Source organism: Strigops habroptila (assembly GCF_004027225.2).
Source record: "Strigops habroptila isolate Jane chromosome 13 unlocalized genomic scaffold, bStrHab1.2.pri S16, whole genome shotgun sequence".
In the NCBI taxonomy this organism is placed as follows: Eukaryota; Metazoa; Chordata; class Aves; order Psittaciformes; family Psittacidae; genus Strigops; species Strigops habroptila.
Window position 1 is genome coordinate 907236 of NW_022651054.1, and position 15368 is coordinate 922603.

The window sequence follows — 15368 nt, forward strand, 5'->3', positions numbered from 1 at the left end:
GGCTGGGCAGGGCTGGGCAAGGGCAGGGGCAGGGGCAGTGGCAGGGGCAGGGCAGGCCCGCAGCGGGTCGGTACCACGCAGCCGCCGCCAGGGGCCGCTCGCAGGCAGCAGCGAGGCGCTGTGCGCACGCGCGCAGTGTCCCGCCCCGCTGAGGTGGCGGTGGCGGGAAGATGGAGGCGGCGGCGCTCGGTGGGTCGGTGCTGCCCGGCGCCATCGCCCTGCTCCTCATCCTGCTGCTGCTGCTGCTGGCGGCCGCGCTGCGCCGGACCGGCCCGCGGGGGCTGCCCGCCGCACCGCCCCACGGTGAGTACCGCGGGGACAGCGGGAGAAGCGGGGCTGGCCGGGCCGGGCGGCGCTGACCCAGGCCCCACCGGACCCTCCGCGCCCCGCAGGCCCCAGGGCGAACGGCGCCGCCGCCGCCGCCAGGCCGGGGGAGCACAAGAAGGCGAAGCCGGCGGCGCGGGCCCGGAGGGACAAAGCGCAGCAGAACAGCTTCACCCACCGGCTGCTGGTCGCCGCCCTCAAGGTACCGTGTGTGCCCAGTGCCGGTGCCCCACCGGGCGCGGCGCCTCCTGCCCCGCAGGGCCTCTGCCCTGCGGTCACTGCGCCTTCTCTGTAGGGCCACAGTGGCAATGTGTCCTGCCTGGACTTCAGCAGCAACGGGAAGTACCTGGCATCGTGCGCCGACGACCGCACGGTCCGACTGTGGAGCACCCGCGACTTTGCGGCGCGTGAGCACCACTGCCTGCGTGCCAACATGGGGCTGGACCACGCCGAGCTCGTCCGCTTCAGCCCCGACGCACGGTACGGCCACCACCCGGGGCATAGCGGCACCGGGACGTTACGGAGTCATAGCATAGGCACAGACTGGTTTGGGTTGGAAGGGACCTTAAAGCTCATCCAGTTCCAACCCCCGGCCACGGGCAGGGACACCTTCCACTAGAGCAGGTTGCTCCAAGCCCCTGTGTCCAACCTGGCCTTGAACACTGCCAGGGATGGGGCAGCCACAGCTTCTCTGGGCACCCTGTGCCAGCGCCTCAGCACCCTCACAGGGAAGAGCTTCTGCCTAAGAGCTCATCTCAATCTCCCCTCTCTAAGTTTTAAGCCATTCCCCCTTGTCCTGCCCCTACCTGCCCTTGTCAAAAGCTCCTCTCCAGCTTGCTTGTTGGCCGCTTTAGGTACTGGTGAGATGCTCTGAGGTCTCCCTACAGCTGTGGACACATTCTGTGTCTCCATGTCCTGTGGACAGAGCTGCCAGTCAGACAGCCCAAACCTTGCTTGCAGTCAGTGATGTGTCCCGTGGGCTGCATGGAGGTGACATCCCTCACAAGGGCTTAACGGTACCGCTGATTCGTGGCCCTCTCATGAAAACAGCTGGCACTTTAATGTGGTTCTCCAGGCAAATATCCTAGTGCCCAGCTTGCTGCACCCAGGGAAGGGGCTTGTCAAGGTCCTTCCCCGCATCCTGCAGCTGGGCAGAGGCTGCTGAGCCTCGCGCAGGCTGGGAAGAGAGCTGGCTGGGAACACCAGGGGAAACACACACCTTGGCATTTTGCAAGTGGCCTTTCTGAGAGAGAGGAAGAGATCTCATTTTCCGGATGTGGAGTAACAAATCCTGTTCTTTTCCATTCGGTGCTGCAGTTGAGCTCACACAAGGGGAGAGCTTGGTGCCCTTCTGAAGCACGCAGCTTTTTATCTGCCAGTGCATCCCTTTCCCTGGGTGCCAATGGGTGACCCGGGAGCTTCCCTGGTGTAGCCAAGCTGAACTGAGGCATCTCTAAATGGTTCAGAGTGTCTGTCCTTCCACAGGGCATTCATTGTCTGGCTGGCAAACAGCGAGACGATTCGTGTCTATAAAATGACCAAGAAGGATGACGGAAACTTCACCTTCACTGCAGCTTCTGGGGACTTCCCAAAGAAGCACAAGGCTCCCATCATCAACATAGGAATTGCAGAGACAGGTATGGTAATGATCCGTTCACTTGTTGAGGCTTGAGATCAGTTTTTATGTCTGTGTAAAGCTTTTATGTCTGTGCTGGGTTGGAAGTGTTGGAGGTTTTGGCATTCTCAGGGCTCATTTCTGCACCAGTACTTCATTCTCTGTAGTCCCTTAGGTGTCACTTTTTAGCCTTTGTTTACTAGCAGTTGACCTGAAAGATGTTCTTCTCAGACAGATTGTATTCCTGGAAGCACAGAACTAGCCCAGTGTGCCCAGTCTCTTAATTCCCATTTTCAGGCATGCTGTTGCAAAGAGGTCTGCTCTCAGTGGTGAGAGGCTCACTGTTCTCTGGCCCACCACTCTGTCTTTAACCACAGATCTCTCTAGTGAGTTCAGATCGTCTATCTGAAACTTTTGGGATCCTCTAGAACAGAGGGGGGCGGGGGCTATGTGTTAATGGTGAGGGCTTGATGAGACAGCGGGCAGTTGGAAGTGGGTGCATGTGAGTTCACCTCTGTAACAGGAGGGCAGAGAACAGGTAAGCTGAGACCTTTGCTCAGCTGTGAGAGTGAAAACTTACACCTGCAAAAACCAGCTGAAAGGTAAATCAGCAACTCCTCATCCGGGAGAGAGGGGAAAGGGGAAAGTGGAGACAAGCAGAGGTCTGACTGCTGTCCGGACCAGTAAGCTTGGACGACAGCAGTGTGGGCTGTAATCACCTACCCGCCCGCAACCCATGACTCGAAAGTTGTGTTCTAACCGCCTGGGGAAGGCCGAGCAGCGCACTCCTGCTGCGGAACCAGGGGAGTGCCGAGCTCTGCGGGTGCAGGGTGAGGAGCACACCGGGTCTCTGCACGCCCAAGGTACACCAAGGCATGACTGGGAGCCGAGGCTCTTTGCTTTGGCCCAGGGGGTTGCCACTCCTTGACTTTTGGTGCTGGTTTTGGTTTTCTTGAGTGGGTGCAGGGAGAGGTTGTCCTGCCTGGGGACTGTCCTGTGCCTTTGCTAAGTCTGTGATGGCGTTACGCGTGGGAGCTCTCCTGATGTTTGCCTTTTTTTCCTCCAGGAAAGTTCATCATGACAGCTTCCAATGACACTACCATCGTGATCTGGAGCCCAAAGGGTGAAGTCCTGGCCAGCATTAACACTAACCAGATGAGCAATGCTTACGCCACAGTGTCGCCCTGCGGGAGGTGAGGGGCAGGAGGTGTTCCAGGGTGGGAACGGGAGGATGCCTGTTCAGCCCATTGCACCTGGCTACTACTTTAATGTGATTTTCTGAAGGCTCCACATTTTCCAAAGGGATTCCAGCCCCCGGGAGCAGCCCTGCGGGAGCGCTGCCTCTCACCTGCATAGCTCAGACACTCAGTTGCCGTTGTGCCTCAGTGCTGCTGTCCCGTTGGCCATCTCCTGGGGAGCCAGGAGAGCAGCACTCTCCTCAGAGAGCAGAGGTGGGACAACGCAAACAGCATTTCCAACCTGTTGGTAACCTTTTAAAGGTTAATTATAAAATTAAGATCTTTATTACTGGGAGGTTTGTTTACTGGGAAGATCTTGTTCTTCACTCTGCCTCTAACTTGGTGCTGCAGGAGGACTTGCTGTGTTCTGAGCTCGGTGCATTTGGAGATCAGGAGCATTTAGGTTCTTTAGTTTGGCCTGAGAGTCTCTAATTCGGACGTTGCTCTGGTTCCTGGGGGCATTCCCTTTCCCAGCCTGCTGTCAGTGGGAAGTGTTAGCGCTTTCACCTGGCTCAAGCCATGGTTTGACTCTGGGCTCTGGATGGTTTTGCCTCCGTGGAGCCTTGTCTGCGCACCTCAAGGCCTGCCCCTCGAGCCTGCCTTGCCTGGTAATGGATCCCCTGGGTCACCTCTTGTTTGTTCACATAGGTTTGTGGCATCCTGCGGCTTTACCCCCGACGTGAAGGTGTGGGAGGTGTGTTTTGGCAAGAACGGAGACTTCCGGGAGGTTGCCAGGGCGTTTGAGCTGAAAGGCCATGCTGCTGGCATACATTCCTTCTCCTTCTCCAATGACTCGAGGAGGTAAGGCTCTGTCGCTGCTGCCTGAAACAGCATGCTCTGCCCTTGGGACACACGAGCTCGCCACTTCCACGGCCTGGTAAGGTGGAGCGATGCCCTGGGCATAGAACCCCAGAGGGCTTGTGCCGTCTGCCTCTTCCCCGTAGATTTCCTGCTGGACGTGACTGCTCTCTGTGCTCTGGACAGAGGGCGAGGGCTGCGTGTGTACAGACTCACGCTTCCCAAAAGAGCCCTCTCTCCGCAGAGGATTCCAGCTTGGCAGGCATGTCTGGGGAGGGGATGCCGCCACGCTTTCTGGCACTCACTGTGCTCCACTCCTGGCTGCAGGATGGCGACTCTTTCGAAGGATGGGACGTGGAAGTTCTGGGACACAGATGTGGAATATAAGAAGCAACAGGATCCCTACCTGCTGCTGACAGGGAGGTGTGAGGTGGCAGAGCCCTGCCGCATCGCCCTATCACCCAATGCTCACGTCGTCGCCATCTCCAGCGGCGCAGACATCGTGGTGTACAACACGCGGCGGGGCGAGGAGGAGGAGCGCTTCGTGGGTGTGCACGGGCAGTGCATCACGGACTTGGCTTTCGACACCAGCAGCCGCTACCTGGTGTCGTGTGGGGACCGGGCCATCCGCATCTTCCACAACACGGCCGGGCACCGGGCAGTGGTGGAGGAGCTGGAGGCCATCCTGAAAAGAACTGGGAACAAAGCCACGCGGGAGCGCCTGGAGCAGCAGATCTCCAGCGCCCGCCAGGCCCTGGCCGCCATCTACGGCCGGAAGCACTGAACCCTGCACCCAGGCACTGCCGGTGGGCAGCGGGTTTTGGTAACGCTGAACTGGTCCTAATAAAGGAGCGTGTCAGAGCCAGGTCGTCCCTCACCTGCTTCCCCGCGGCGCCGCCGGGATGGGGAGAGCGAGGCCCCGGGGGTGCCGCTTGTGTTCGCTCTGCCACAGGCTTCTGCTGAGCTCTGCCCCAGGGAGGGGTCAGAGGGGGCCGGGGCGGGTCTTCGGGGCTCAGAAAAGAGGGGTTAGGGGTTTTGTGCTGCCCAGGCTCAGACGCCGGTGCTGTCGGGGGGGCTCTGCCGCCGCCGGGCCAGGGGCGATGCGGGACCCCGGGGCCGCCGCTGCCGGGCGGGAACGCGCCCCACGTGCGCCCGCAAAGGGGCGGGGCGAGCCGCGCATGCGCACTGCGCGCCGCTGCGCTCCCCCCGCCCTTCCTCCGGGCGTGGCGAGCGCGGTGACGCGGCACGCACGGAGCAGGGCGGGCGCGCGCATGCGCGGCGGGCGGCGGCGGGCGCGGCGGAGCCGGGGCTGCCGGGGCTGCGGGCGCCATGTCGGGCCGGTCGGTGCGCGCCGAGACCCGCAGCCGCGCCAAGGATGACATCAAGAAAGTGATGGCGGCCATCGAGCGCGTCCGCAGATGGTGAGAGGCGGGGCCGCGGGGGTGGGGCCTGCCCGGCGCGCAGCCAATCACCGCGCCACACGGCTGCCGGCGGAGGGGCTCCGGCGGCAAGTAGCCAATCAGCGCGCGGAGTGGGTGAGCGGGCGGGGAGAGCCGGGCGGCAGCCAATGAGTTCGCCCCGTCCGCTCGGGAGAAGGGGGGGGGCCGGAAGCGCCGGTGACGGACGGGCGGCGCGGCCAATCAGAAGGATGCGTGCGGCGCGAGGGGGCGGGGTGATGGTGCTCCGTATTGTCGTTCCCCCGGGCCAATGGGAGCGCGGTGGGCGGGGCTTGCTGCAGCGCGGCCTTCCCGCAGGGAGAAGAAGTGGGTGACGGTGGGAGACACCTCGCTGCGGATATTCAAGTGGGTGCCGGTGGCCGACAGCAAGGAGGTGGGTACCGCGGGCACGGCCCCGCCGCGGGGAGCCCGCAGAGCGGCTCCAGCGCCTAAAGGGGCTGCAGGAAATCTGGAGAGGGGCTTTGGACAAGGGCCTGTAGGGACAGGACAAGGGGAATGGCTTTAACCTGCCAAAGGGGAGACTGAGATGAGCTCTGAGGCAGAAGCTCTTCCCTGTGAGGGTGCTGAGGCGCTGGCACAGGGTGCCCAGAGAAGCTGTGGCTGCCCCATCCCTGGCAGTGTTCAAGGCCAGGTTGGACACAGGGGCTTGGAGCAACCTGCTCTAGTGGAAGGTGTCCCTGCCTGTGGCAGGGGGTTGGAACTGGGTGAGCTTTAAGGTCCCTTCACTCAAACCAGGCTGGGGTTCTGTAACTTGGTTCCAGTCAGTGGTGCTCCTGTGTAGGTGTCAGCTCCTCCTTTCACTCCTGATTCTGAACCTTCACAGCTGCTCAGTTAGAAAAGTGTCCACAGGGAACAGGCTGCACGGGCTCGTCCCGCCGGGTCGCTGGGAGAGAGGGGGGAAGCAGCTTCGTTGGAGCAGTTTATGCACCTCCTGCCAGCAACGGGCCCCTCTAACTTTGTGTCTCTGCTTTTCTCTCCTCAAGAAAGAGAAATCCAAATCAAGCAGCAGCAATGCCCGAGAGCCCAATGGCTTCCCAGCTGACACCTCTGCCAACTCCTCTCTCCTCCTGGAGTTCCAAGGTGAGTCTGGCTCTGCCCCGTTCAAGCTGGGGACAGACTTGGAGAAGCTGATCCGCTTCTGGGCTGTCCCTGCTGAGAAACTGTTAACTTCTGCTGTAAGAGGAAACCTTAACCTGCTGCTTCTTGTGGGAAGCTTCATGGGGAACCAGGGGAATGGCGGTTCCCGTTCCCACTTTACAGCCCTTGCTGCGGAGGAGCCAGCAGCCAAGCGCGCTGCTTCCAGCAGGACCTTAGAAGGAAAAGGAGGAGGATCTCGGTCACCTTGCTTTTGATCCCGGAGCACTGCAGCCAGCACAAGCAGGCAGGGATCTGGTGGAGCCGAGCAGGGCTCAGGCAACACATGGGCTTGCTGCTGGAGTGGAGCGTACGCCTGAGCCTGGCCTCGCCCTCAGCGCGGCCAAGGAAAACGGGGGAGTGTGTTGGCACTTCATGACCTGGCGTGAGGGGGTTGCTGCTGCAGGTCTGCGGCTTGAGAACACTTGACCTGGCAAAGGTGTGTGCCAGGACTGCAGCCTCCCCTGGGGCGGGCGCTGAGCATTAGTTTGGCCTTAGTTTGCTTTAGCTTAGCATTAGCTCTGGCCTTAGTTTGCTGCCTTGCAAAGGGAAGAGGTACAAAGCCCTGGTGCAGGCGTGGGGCCTCCTGCCCTCAACTGCCTGAGGCCCTCGCAAGCTGCAGGTGTGAGATGTGGCAGTGCCCCAGGCAGAGGCAGCCCCTGCTGCTTGTGTTGCAACTGGTAGGTTGCAGTGAATCCTGTGTTCAAACTGCCTCTGACTGTGCCCTTCCTTCTCCCCAAGACCCGGCTCTCGGTGCCGCCCTCGGCTGCCCGTGTCCCTGGGTCAAGGTGCTCTTCTTCACTAGGTGCTGTTTCTGCAGATGAGAACAGCAACCAGAGCTCGCTGTCAGATGTCTACCAGCTCAAGGTGGATAGCAGCCCCAACTCCAGCCCCAGCCCCCAGCAGAGCGAGTCCATGAGTCCTGCCCACACGTCCGACTTCCGCACGGACGACTCGCAGCCACCGACGCTGGGGCAGGAGACGCTGGAAGGTGGGTGCTGGGCTGGGAAAGGGGAAGAAGGGCAGCTGGGCCCAGGCAGCGTCCAGCCGGAGGCATTGCTTGTCCAGTGGGCAGCTGAGATGTGGCTGGATGTGGACAGGGAAACAGGGATGGAGGTCTCCTCTCCTGGCTCATTGCGGAGCTGGATCTGCTGTGCTCCTGGGCAGTGTCATTAACCCCCTGTTTTCCCCAGAGCCCTCCCTGCCTTCCTCAGAAGTTGCAGATGAGCCTCCCACTCTCACAAAGGAAGAGCCGGTCCCCCTTGAGACTCAGGTAAGGAAAGGAGCATTGAAACCATGTCTGAATACACACAGGCCTGCTTTTGCCCTTTCACTCTCATTCCTGTCCCTCGTAGCAGAAACATCTCAATGGATGGACTTGCTCTGCAGTGCCTAGTGTCCTCTGGGAGCTCCCCAAATCTCCCAACGCCCTGAGCCATCTCCTGGCTCGGGTCATAGAGTCCTAGAATGGTTTGGTTTGGAAAGGACCTTAAAGCTCACCCAGTTCCAACTGCCACGGGCAGGGACACCTTCCGCTAGAGCAGGTTGGGTCAGGTGTTAAAGCATGCAGAAAGGATGCAGCGGGGATGGTAAAACAGTGACTCCAGCTGCCAGGGCTGAAGTGGGTTCACGCTCCTGGTGCCCCAGAGCTTCCTCAGGAATGACAGTGTGGGGTGTCCCCGCAGCGTGACGCAGCACGATGGGCAGCCGAGCCCCTGTGAGCTCTGTCTCTTGCAGGTAACTGAAGAGGAGGAGGATTCCGGTGCACCGCCCCTGAAGAGATTTTGTGCCGATCAGAACTCTGTGTGCCACACGGCCTCGGAGAGCTAGCCTGCCCGGCCGGGAGAGCGCCTTCGCCAGCCCCTCGCAGAGCTGCCCGCCCGGCCCCGCCTGCCCTGCCCTCGCCTGCGCTCCCGGGGCCCTGCCAGCACCCGCAGATCTGCCTCTATTTATTGGCTCCCTCTCCCCGCACCGCGCTGCCCTGGCGCTGCGGGGGTCTCGGCGGGTGGCTGCGTGCAGGGCTGTCCCGGGGCTCCCCGTGGCCCTGCCACGCCGGTGGATGCTCTTTACCCGCTTGTGCCTCCCCCCTGCCCACCCTCCCCGGGGACGGGGGAGCCGCCTCCCACCCGCCCGGAGCGATCGGGGGGGCCGGCCCCGCTGGGATGCTGTGCAATAACCCGCTCGTTTAAGCCATTGGTGTCAGGGGAGGCGGGGGCGCTCCCCCCCACCCCGTGGGGCCGGTACCAGGCTGCTGCCGCTCTGCCCTGCCCCCGCGGGACCACCTCTCCCCGGTGGGGCCTCCAGCCGCTCTCCCGTGCCCAGGGGACCCCCCTCCCGGTCCTGGTATTCGTGTCCCGGGTGGGGAAGGACGCCCAAGGTGCCCCGCGCCCCCGCCACCTCCTGTCCGTCCCCGTCCCCCCCTGCCGCCACTGCATGTCCCGCCGAGTCTGTGATCGAGCCTGGCGAAGCCGAAGCGCGGCTGCGCGCGGAGTGAAACTTATTTTAGCACTGAATAGAATATTTTTAAAATTAAACTATTTGAAATAACAGCGCCCGGTGTCGGGGGTGGGCAGAGCCCGGGAGGCCCGTGCGGGGCTCCCGGATCCCCTCCGGGAGGGCAGTGCTGAGCACAGGGCAGAGGTGCTTCCGTGGGTCTCAGCAGGAACTGGTCTTTAAATCTAAAGCAGGTGCCCGGGCAGGATCGTGTCACAGAACCAGGGAGGGGAGCGGGTGTGAAGGGACCTTAAAGCTCACCCAGCTCCAACCCCTGCCACGGGCAGGGACACCTTCCACTAGAGCAGATTGCTCCAAGCCCCTGTGTCCAACCTGGCCTTGAACACTGCCAGGGATGGGGCAGCCACAGCTTCTCTGGGCACCCTGTGCCAGCGCCTCAGCGCCCTCACAGGGAAGAGCTTCTGCCTCAGAGCTCATCTCAGTCTCCCCTCTGGCAGGTTAAAGCCATTCCCCTTGTCCTGTCCCTCCATCCCTTGTCCAAAGCCCCTCTCCAGGTTTCCTGGAGCCCCTTTAGGCACTGGAGCTGCTCTAAGGTCTCCCCTTCAGGAGCCTTCTCTTCTCCAGGCTGCCCCAGCCCAGCTCTCTCAGCCTGGCTCCAGAGCAGAGCTGCTCCAGCCTTTTGCATGTTGGGCTTCAATAATCATTTAATGGTAACTATTAGATGATCACAACATGCAAAAGAGCCAAATAAATCAGCTGAATTAACATGACTTCCGTGGGTGTCTGCAACAGTCCCAATTGCTTGTGCTTTGCAGATAATGATTTTTATGTTGTGGTTGGTTAAATTGAGCGTGGAAGCCTCAGCACAAGGTGTTCTGGTTTTCTCACACTGCCATGTATAATCATGAAGTGTTTGTGATCATTTATCGCTTCAGGATCAGGATGCTCGGACGAGGAGGGCAGCTGGGGGTTAGTTTGAAAATGAACTGGCCTGAGGTGGTGATAGAGATTGGGAATGCAGTTTTAGGAGAGAGATCTGGAAACAAGACCTCTTGTAATCAGAAAAGGCAACAAAAGATGCTACTTTCAGGTTTTTCAAGAGGGACAAACTGCTGGTTGGGGAGGTCCTGGATTTCAGAGACACATCCTGAAGTTAAGAACTCTACAAGGAATATCAGTCATCATAGAATCACAGACTCGTTTGAGATGAAAGGGACCTTAAATTTCATCTAGTTCCACTCCCCTGCCACGGGCAGGGACACCTTCCACTGCAGCAGGTTGCTCCAAGCCCCGTCCAACCTGGCCTTGAAATAAGTTAGATAAAACCCCCTGGATATGTTAGAAAACCCCTTCCTCTGTAACAAAGTCAGCAACACTAAGGTAGCTACTAACACCTGGTCAGTTGTCCCTCCAGAGATCAGCTTGAGGCTGAGGAAAGCCCTCTCAAGCCTGCAGCTCAGCAAGCAATGCTCAGCACACAGCAGGCTGCAAACCACTGCCCCATCCCAAGATTCATGCACGTTCGAGACACCTACCGAAACATCCCTTTGCCCATCCAGTGTGGCCCTGGATGTGAAAGGTTGTTTTGAAGGATCAGGGTGTGATGCTTTGCTTGTTTCAAGGCATGTTGTCGTGTTTCACTGTGAAATCCTTCCCCTTTTGAAAGCTATATCCTTATTTTGTTCCAGCACCCCCCAGCCCTGTGGGGCAGGTCCTGGGGAGTTTATTCCGACTGTGGATTTGAAGAAGAGTTGTTCAGTCTGAAGATGAAACTTTCCTGCAGGTTCCCTGTCCTTGAGTGATGATGATTTCCCTGATTTTTCAGCTGTTTTGATCTCTTCTCCTGCTTTAGCCAGTAAGTATAATCCCTAATGCACACAATTGCTGCGAATAACACCTGGGGTGCTCGGGGTTGAACACTGCCCGCCCTCTGTTATGCTCAAAGGTCAGCAAAGAGAGAGAAGAATTTATTTCTAGCATAACTGAAGCCTAAGTAGTTTAATCAAAGAATTGTTATTAGTCAAGATCTAGTTAGTACAGGGAAAGAAGACACAAAATGAATAATACCACCGTGAAAAAAGTGATGATCATCATAACAACAACAGTTACGTGCGCGTTTCTTGTATCTCCAGCACTCGGGGTCCTGCTGTTCGGTGGCTCCAGCCTGCTGGGGGTTGTTAGGGCAAGTCACCAGCATCGCAGGCTCCTTCCTTGGCAGTACGTGGTTGCTGCTGATGGTTTCTTTTTCCTCCACCAGGATCTGCTGGGAGTCACTTGCTGTAGGTTTGCTAACGCGCTTTTGCACCGTGTTCTTTCTTCAGTGGTTGCAAGTTCACTTCTCCATTGGAGTTCAGTACACACGGCATGTGTCACACAAGTAAAGTACTTGTTTTCCATTACCCTTAAATCCAGTTCTTTTCAGCTCCAGGGCTGCATTTCTTTATCTGACCATCTGAGAGCTGTTTCCAATGGGATCTCTTGTGCTGCCTCTCACATCCCCACACCTGGATTCAGCCCTGCATCCTATCCCACACATCTCAAGACCTCTCATGTCCTACCAGACCTCATCCTGTGCAGAAAATCTGCTTGTTGCTACTGCCTGTGTAAAGTCATGGTTGTTATTCCCAGCCACCTGGTTATTAGAAGGTGGCTGCTCTCTTCTCCCAAGTAACAAGTGATGGGACAAGAGGAAACAGCCTCAAGCTGCACGAGGGAAGGTTGGAGATTAGGAACAATTCCTTCCCCAAAGGGTGCTCAGGGCAGCAGTAGAGTCACTGTGCCTGGAAGTGTTCAAAACCATGTAGATGAGGCCCTCAGTACCATGGGTTAGTGGTGGCCTTGGCAGTGCTGAGGTAAAGTTTGGACTGATGATCTTAAAGGTCTTTTCCAACCTTCAGTGATTCCACGATTCCGTGATCCAGGCAAAACAAGCAAAACCAAAGCTCCCAAACAGGGCAAGAAAACTTCAAGCAAAGCAACCAGACAAGCCTCCGACCCGAGGCCTTGCAAACCCAGCACTGCCCAGGGCTGGTGCTCGTGGTGCTGCATCACTGCCCTGCAGGGCTGCACATGAGGATGTGTGTGTCAGAGCCTGACTAGACCATCAATCTCGGCCAGGAAGTTAATGCTTGCAGCCTGCTCAGGATGACAGGGAGCTTCAGGCTGGGACACGGGGCAAAGGAAAGCTCAGCCCTGCTGTGCAGGGGGGAGAGCCTGCGCTGGGGGTTATGTTGTAGGTGAAGTCTTTGGTTATTTCAGAGCCACTCGAGCTATAAAAGCCACGACAGTTGCTGAGCAACAGATACTCCCAGATGCCAGGCCCTGAAAGACCAGGGCACAGCAGCAGCCAAGGGCAGTGGGAATCCTACAGTGTTCCTGTGGAGTTGGGCTGTGGCTTTAGGTCAAGCTCTGACACACATGGGAGAGGTACAGAATTCCTTGTACAGTATCAGAACCACTCCCATCAGTAGCAAACAGATAGTTTCTTCTTAAACACAGCCTGTGGGTTATTCGTTTCCAAGTTCTGCCCTATGGATGTCTGTGGGAATTGCTGATTTTTCTGTTCATTGTTATAATTTTGCTCTCTTTTCACATGTGTTTTCAGGATCACTCTCAGGTGATGGATTTCCTGATCGTGTTTGGTGAAGGATATCCAATTGCTTGATGAGAATGTGGTTTTCAAGAGGAAGGCTGTGGCACAGCCAGTGTAAGATATGCTTGCACTGAGGTCTGTCTGTGTGTTGGGGATGGGCAGAGCTGTCATCTGAAGCTGCACATTTGAGAGATGATTTGTGTTTATACATTTTAAAATTGCTGTTATTTGTTATTTTGGAGCAGCACCAAGTTTAGCTCTGCGATGAGATGTTTTCCCACACACATAGGCATGTGTATCTATACATCAAGGGACTGATGATGCCTTTTCCCTTGCTATATACGTTGTGCTTTACCAGTCAGGGGTGTAGGAGGTGCAGCAAGTGGGCTTCTCCATCTGGTCCAACCACTGGTCTCCCACTGTGGCAGCAACATACCTGTCATAGGAACACATAAATAATGAGAGAGGAGATAGAAAGGAGGCAGATCCCTCCAAAGAGACTTTTTCTCATTCCATGTAGAAGGCATGCCTGCAGTGTGGAGTTTCTCTTTTATTCATACAAAAAATCCTTACATATGTACTGCCAGGTACCATACCACATTCCCTGGCAGAGTTCAAGGCCAGGTTGGGTGGAGTCTTGGGTGAGACAGTCTAGTGTGAGGTGTCCCTGTCCGTGGCAGGGAGGTTGGAACTAGATGATCTTAAGGTCCTTTCCAATGCAAACCATTCTATGATTCTACGATTCTATCACGACAATGCTGAATTTTTTACTCACACTCAATCATTTACTTTGACCTCGTGTAACTGGGGTGTTGAGCAACGTGTGTGCTGTAGTTTTTCTACTTTTCAATCTCTTTTTTTTTAGTGAGGTTCTAGGAACTCAAATGGAAGCCAGAAACCATCTGCCTGTTCTCAGCGTCCTGGATTAGAGGATAAAAACCAAATCCATCCAATTAACATGGGGCTACTGATGTTTTCAGGGAGTTGGGCTGTTGACATTGGATTGTGGGAAAAAGCAGGATGTTGTGTGTGATGTTCACTTAGTAGCTCAACATGTGCATCCCGTCCCACATGTTGCAAAGATGCTGCTTCTGCTGACTGTGAAAACTTGGGAGAAACTGCATGTGCATTGAAGCAGAAACTAGTCAGTGCTGTGGAATATGCTTCAAAAGGATGTGTGATGCCCCAAATCCCACACCTGGAAGGCACAAGGAGCCAGATGGAAGTTGCAGGGGGTGATGTTCCCCAACAAGAAAATGAAAAAAGCCCATGTGGCTGCGCCAGCTTGTACCCAGTTCCCAGAGAATTCCATTCTCTCTACATACAGCACAAACGCTGCCCATTTTGCATCTGTTTGCAAAGTATATAACAAATGCACAATAATCATCTCAGGAAAGTTGTTAATATTGAAAGTACCACAGAGCTGAGCTCGGGCCCAGATCCAGCGTTCGCTGGCTGCAGTGAGAATCCCAGCGTCAGTGATTGCTTAATTGTGTTAGACCTTCGAAAGACAATGGCCTTAGTTTAACAGTCTATTAGGGCTGGTGCTGACCCCAAAACTATCCACCTGCCTTTCTCTGTTGCTGCCTCAGTACCGCGTGCACTGGGCCTGGTGCAATCTGTGCTGGGAACCGGACCTTGGAGCAGGGCCATCGAGACAAGGAAAACAGAAGCTGACACCCTTTGTGCAGAGGGTTTCAGGCAGAGCAGTTCCCCAGCCCTGCTCCTGCCGTGTTCCCACTTGTGTCAGCATGCAGGAGTCAGCCAGACACTACAGGGACAGGGCACCTTGCATGGGGTGCTCCTGGAGCAGGTCCTGGCTGTGGCAGAAGTGCTGCTCGCTGGGGAGGAAAGGAAACCCATCCTTCCCATGGGAGATCAGCCCCTTCCCTGGTGGAGGGACACCCTTGGGAGCCTTGTGAGGGTGTCCCTGCATAGGAGGGTGGGCTAGAGTCTCCTCCGAAGGGTGGTGGGGGCTGCGCAGCAATGCCTGTGCACAGCCAGTCATCGGAATCAGTGGTTCCACCAGGAAATCATACAGCTGCACTGAGACAGGGTGTTTGCAGTTTTAGCCAGTAAGCAGCAATAGCCTCCAAGAACCCACCAAGAAACAGAGAAACAGGCAGCCACGCAGATCTGTCTGCTCACATCTTCTTTTTATTTCCCACGTGCTTTCTGGGGGAGCTGGTTTGGGTTGGTGGTTTGTTTTAGACATGAGATGTGCTGGTCTGTGACACGTGTTGCTTCTAAAGTGGGAACTTCCCAGAAGTGAAACACTGTGGTTGAGGAAACTCAGAATTTTCACCCTCAACAAAACTGGCACCAATGTGCCTGGAGCTAGTCAGGAAAACAGGAGCATGTCCTGGGTGTCCCTGGATTTCCTCCAGTGCACTCACCCGTGTGATTGTAGTCTCGAGTTTCCAGAACTACACCCTCAGGAAGTGTTGGCCAAGATGGTCCGTATTGCCGAGCAAATACATGATGTCATGTTTTATCTAATGAAGAAAATCCTCTGAGAACATTGCACAGATCTGCCCTAGGAGGTGCTGGAAGAGTTGTTTAAACAGGCTGAATGTGCCCATTCTTTGTCAGATAACTGCATGATAAAAGAAGATACAGAAACATTTGCAATGGCAGAGTACGTGACCAGGCAGTGCAACAGCTACATCCAGCAAGGCACTGATGTCCTTGCAGTGCAAAGCACACATCCTGGGTGTTGGAACTGCAGCTAAAAAGACAAGCAAGGAGAGGTTGTT

The 15368-nt window shown here is 56.7% G+C and overlaps 2 protein-coding genes across 5 annotated transcripts; both read left to right on the forward strand.

Moving 5' to 3' along the window:
* Nucleotides 1-120: 120 nt before the first annotated feature.
* TBL2 (transducin beta like 2) lies at nucleotides 121-4834 on the forward strand. 2 transcript variants are annotated; one of them, XM_030472231.1, is made up of 7 exons: nucleotides 121-303; nucleotides 393-526; nucleotides 620-804; nucleotides 1810-1961; nucleotides 3006-3132; nucleotides 3826-3978; nucleotides 4303-4834. In XM_030472231.1, the coding sequence occupies exons 1-7, from the start codon at nucleotides 171-173 to the stop codon at nucleotides 4757-4759; spliced, it is 1341 nt and encodes a 446-aa protein (XP_030328091.1). In that variant the 5' UTR covers nucleotides 121-170; the 3' UTR covers nucleotides 4760-4834. The 2 variants fall into 2 exon arrangements, with proteins under 2 accessions (XP_030328091.1, XP_030328092.1); XM_030472232.1 differs by having other exon boundaries at nucleotides 196-303; nucleotides 658-804.
* A 381-nt stretch (nucleotides 4835-5215) lies between these two features.
* Nucleotides 5216-9115, forward strand: BCL7B (BAF chromatin remodeling complex subunit BCL7B). Of its 3 annotated transcripts, none has more exons than XM_030472239.1 (6): nucleotides 5216-5396; nucleotides 5730-5805; nucleotides 6416-6512; nucleotides 7387-7557; nucleotides 7760-7839; nucleotides 8304-9115. In XM_030472239.1, the coding sequence occupies exons 1-6, from the start codon at nucleotides 5305-5307 to the stop codon at nucleotides 8394-8396; spliced, it is 609 nt and encodes a 202-aa protein (XP_030328099.1). In that variant the 5' UTR covers nucleotides 5216-5304; the 3' UTR covers nucleotides 8397-9115. The 3 variants fall into 3 exon arrangements, with proteins under 3 accessions (XP_030328099.1, XP_030328098.1, XP_032775602.1); XM_030472238.1 differs by having other exon boundaries at nucleotides 5224-5396; nucleotides 7372-7557; XM_032919711.1 differs by lacking the exon at nucleotides 5216-5396 and having other exon boundaries at nucleotides 7308-7557.
* The last annotated feature ends 6253 nt before the right edge of the window (nucleotides 9116-15368 follow it).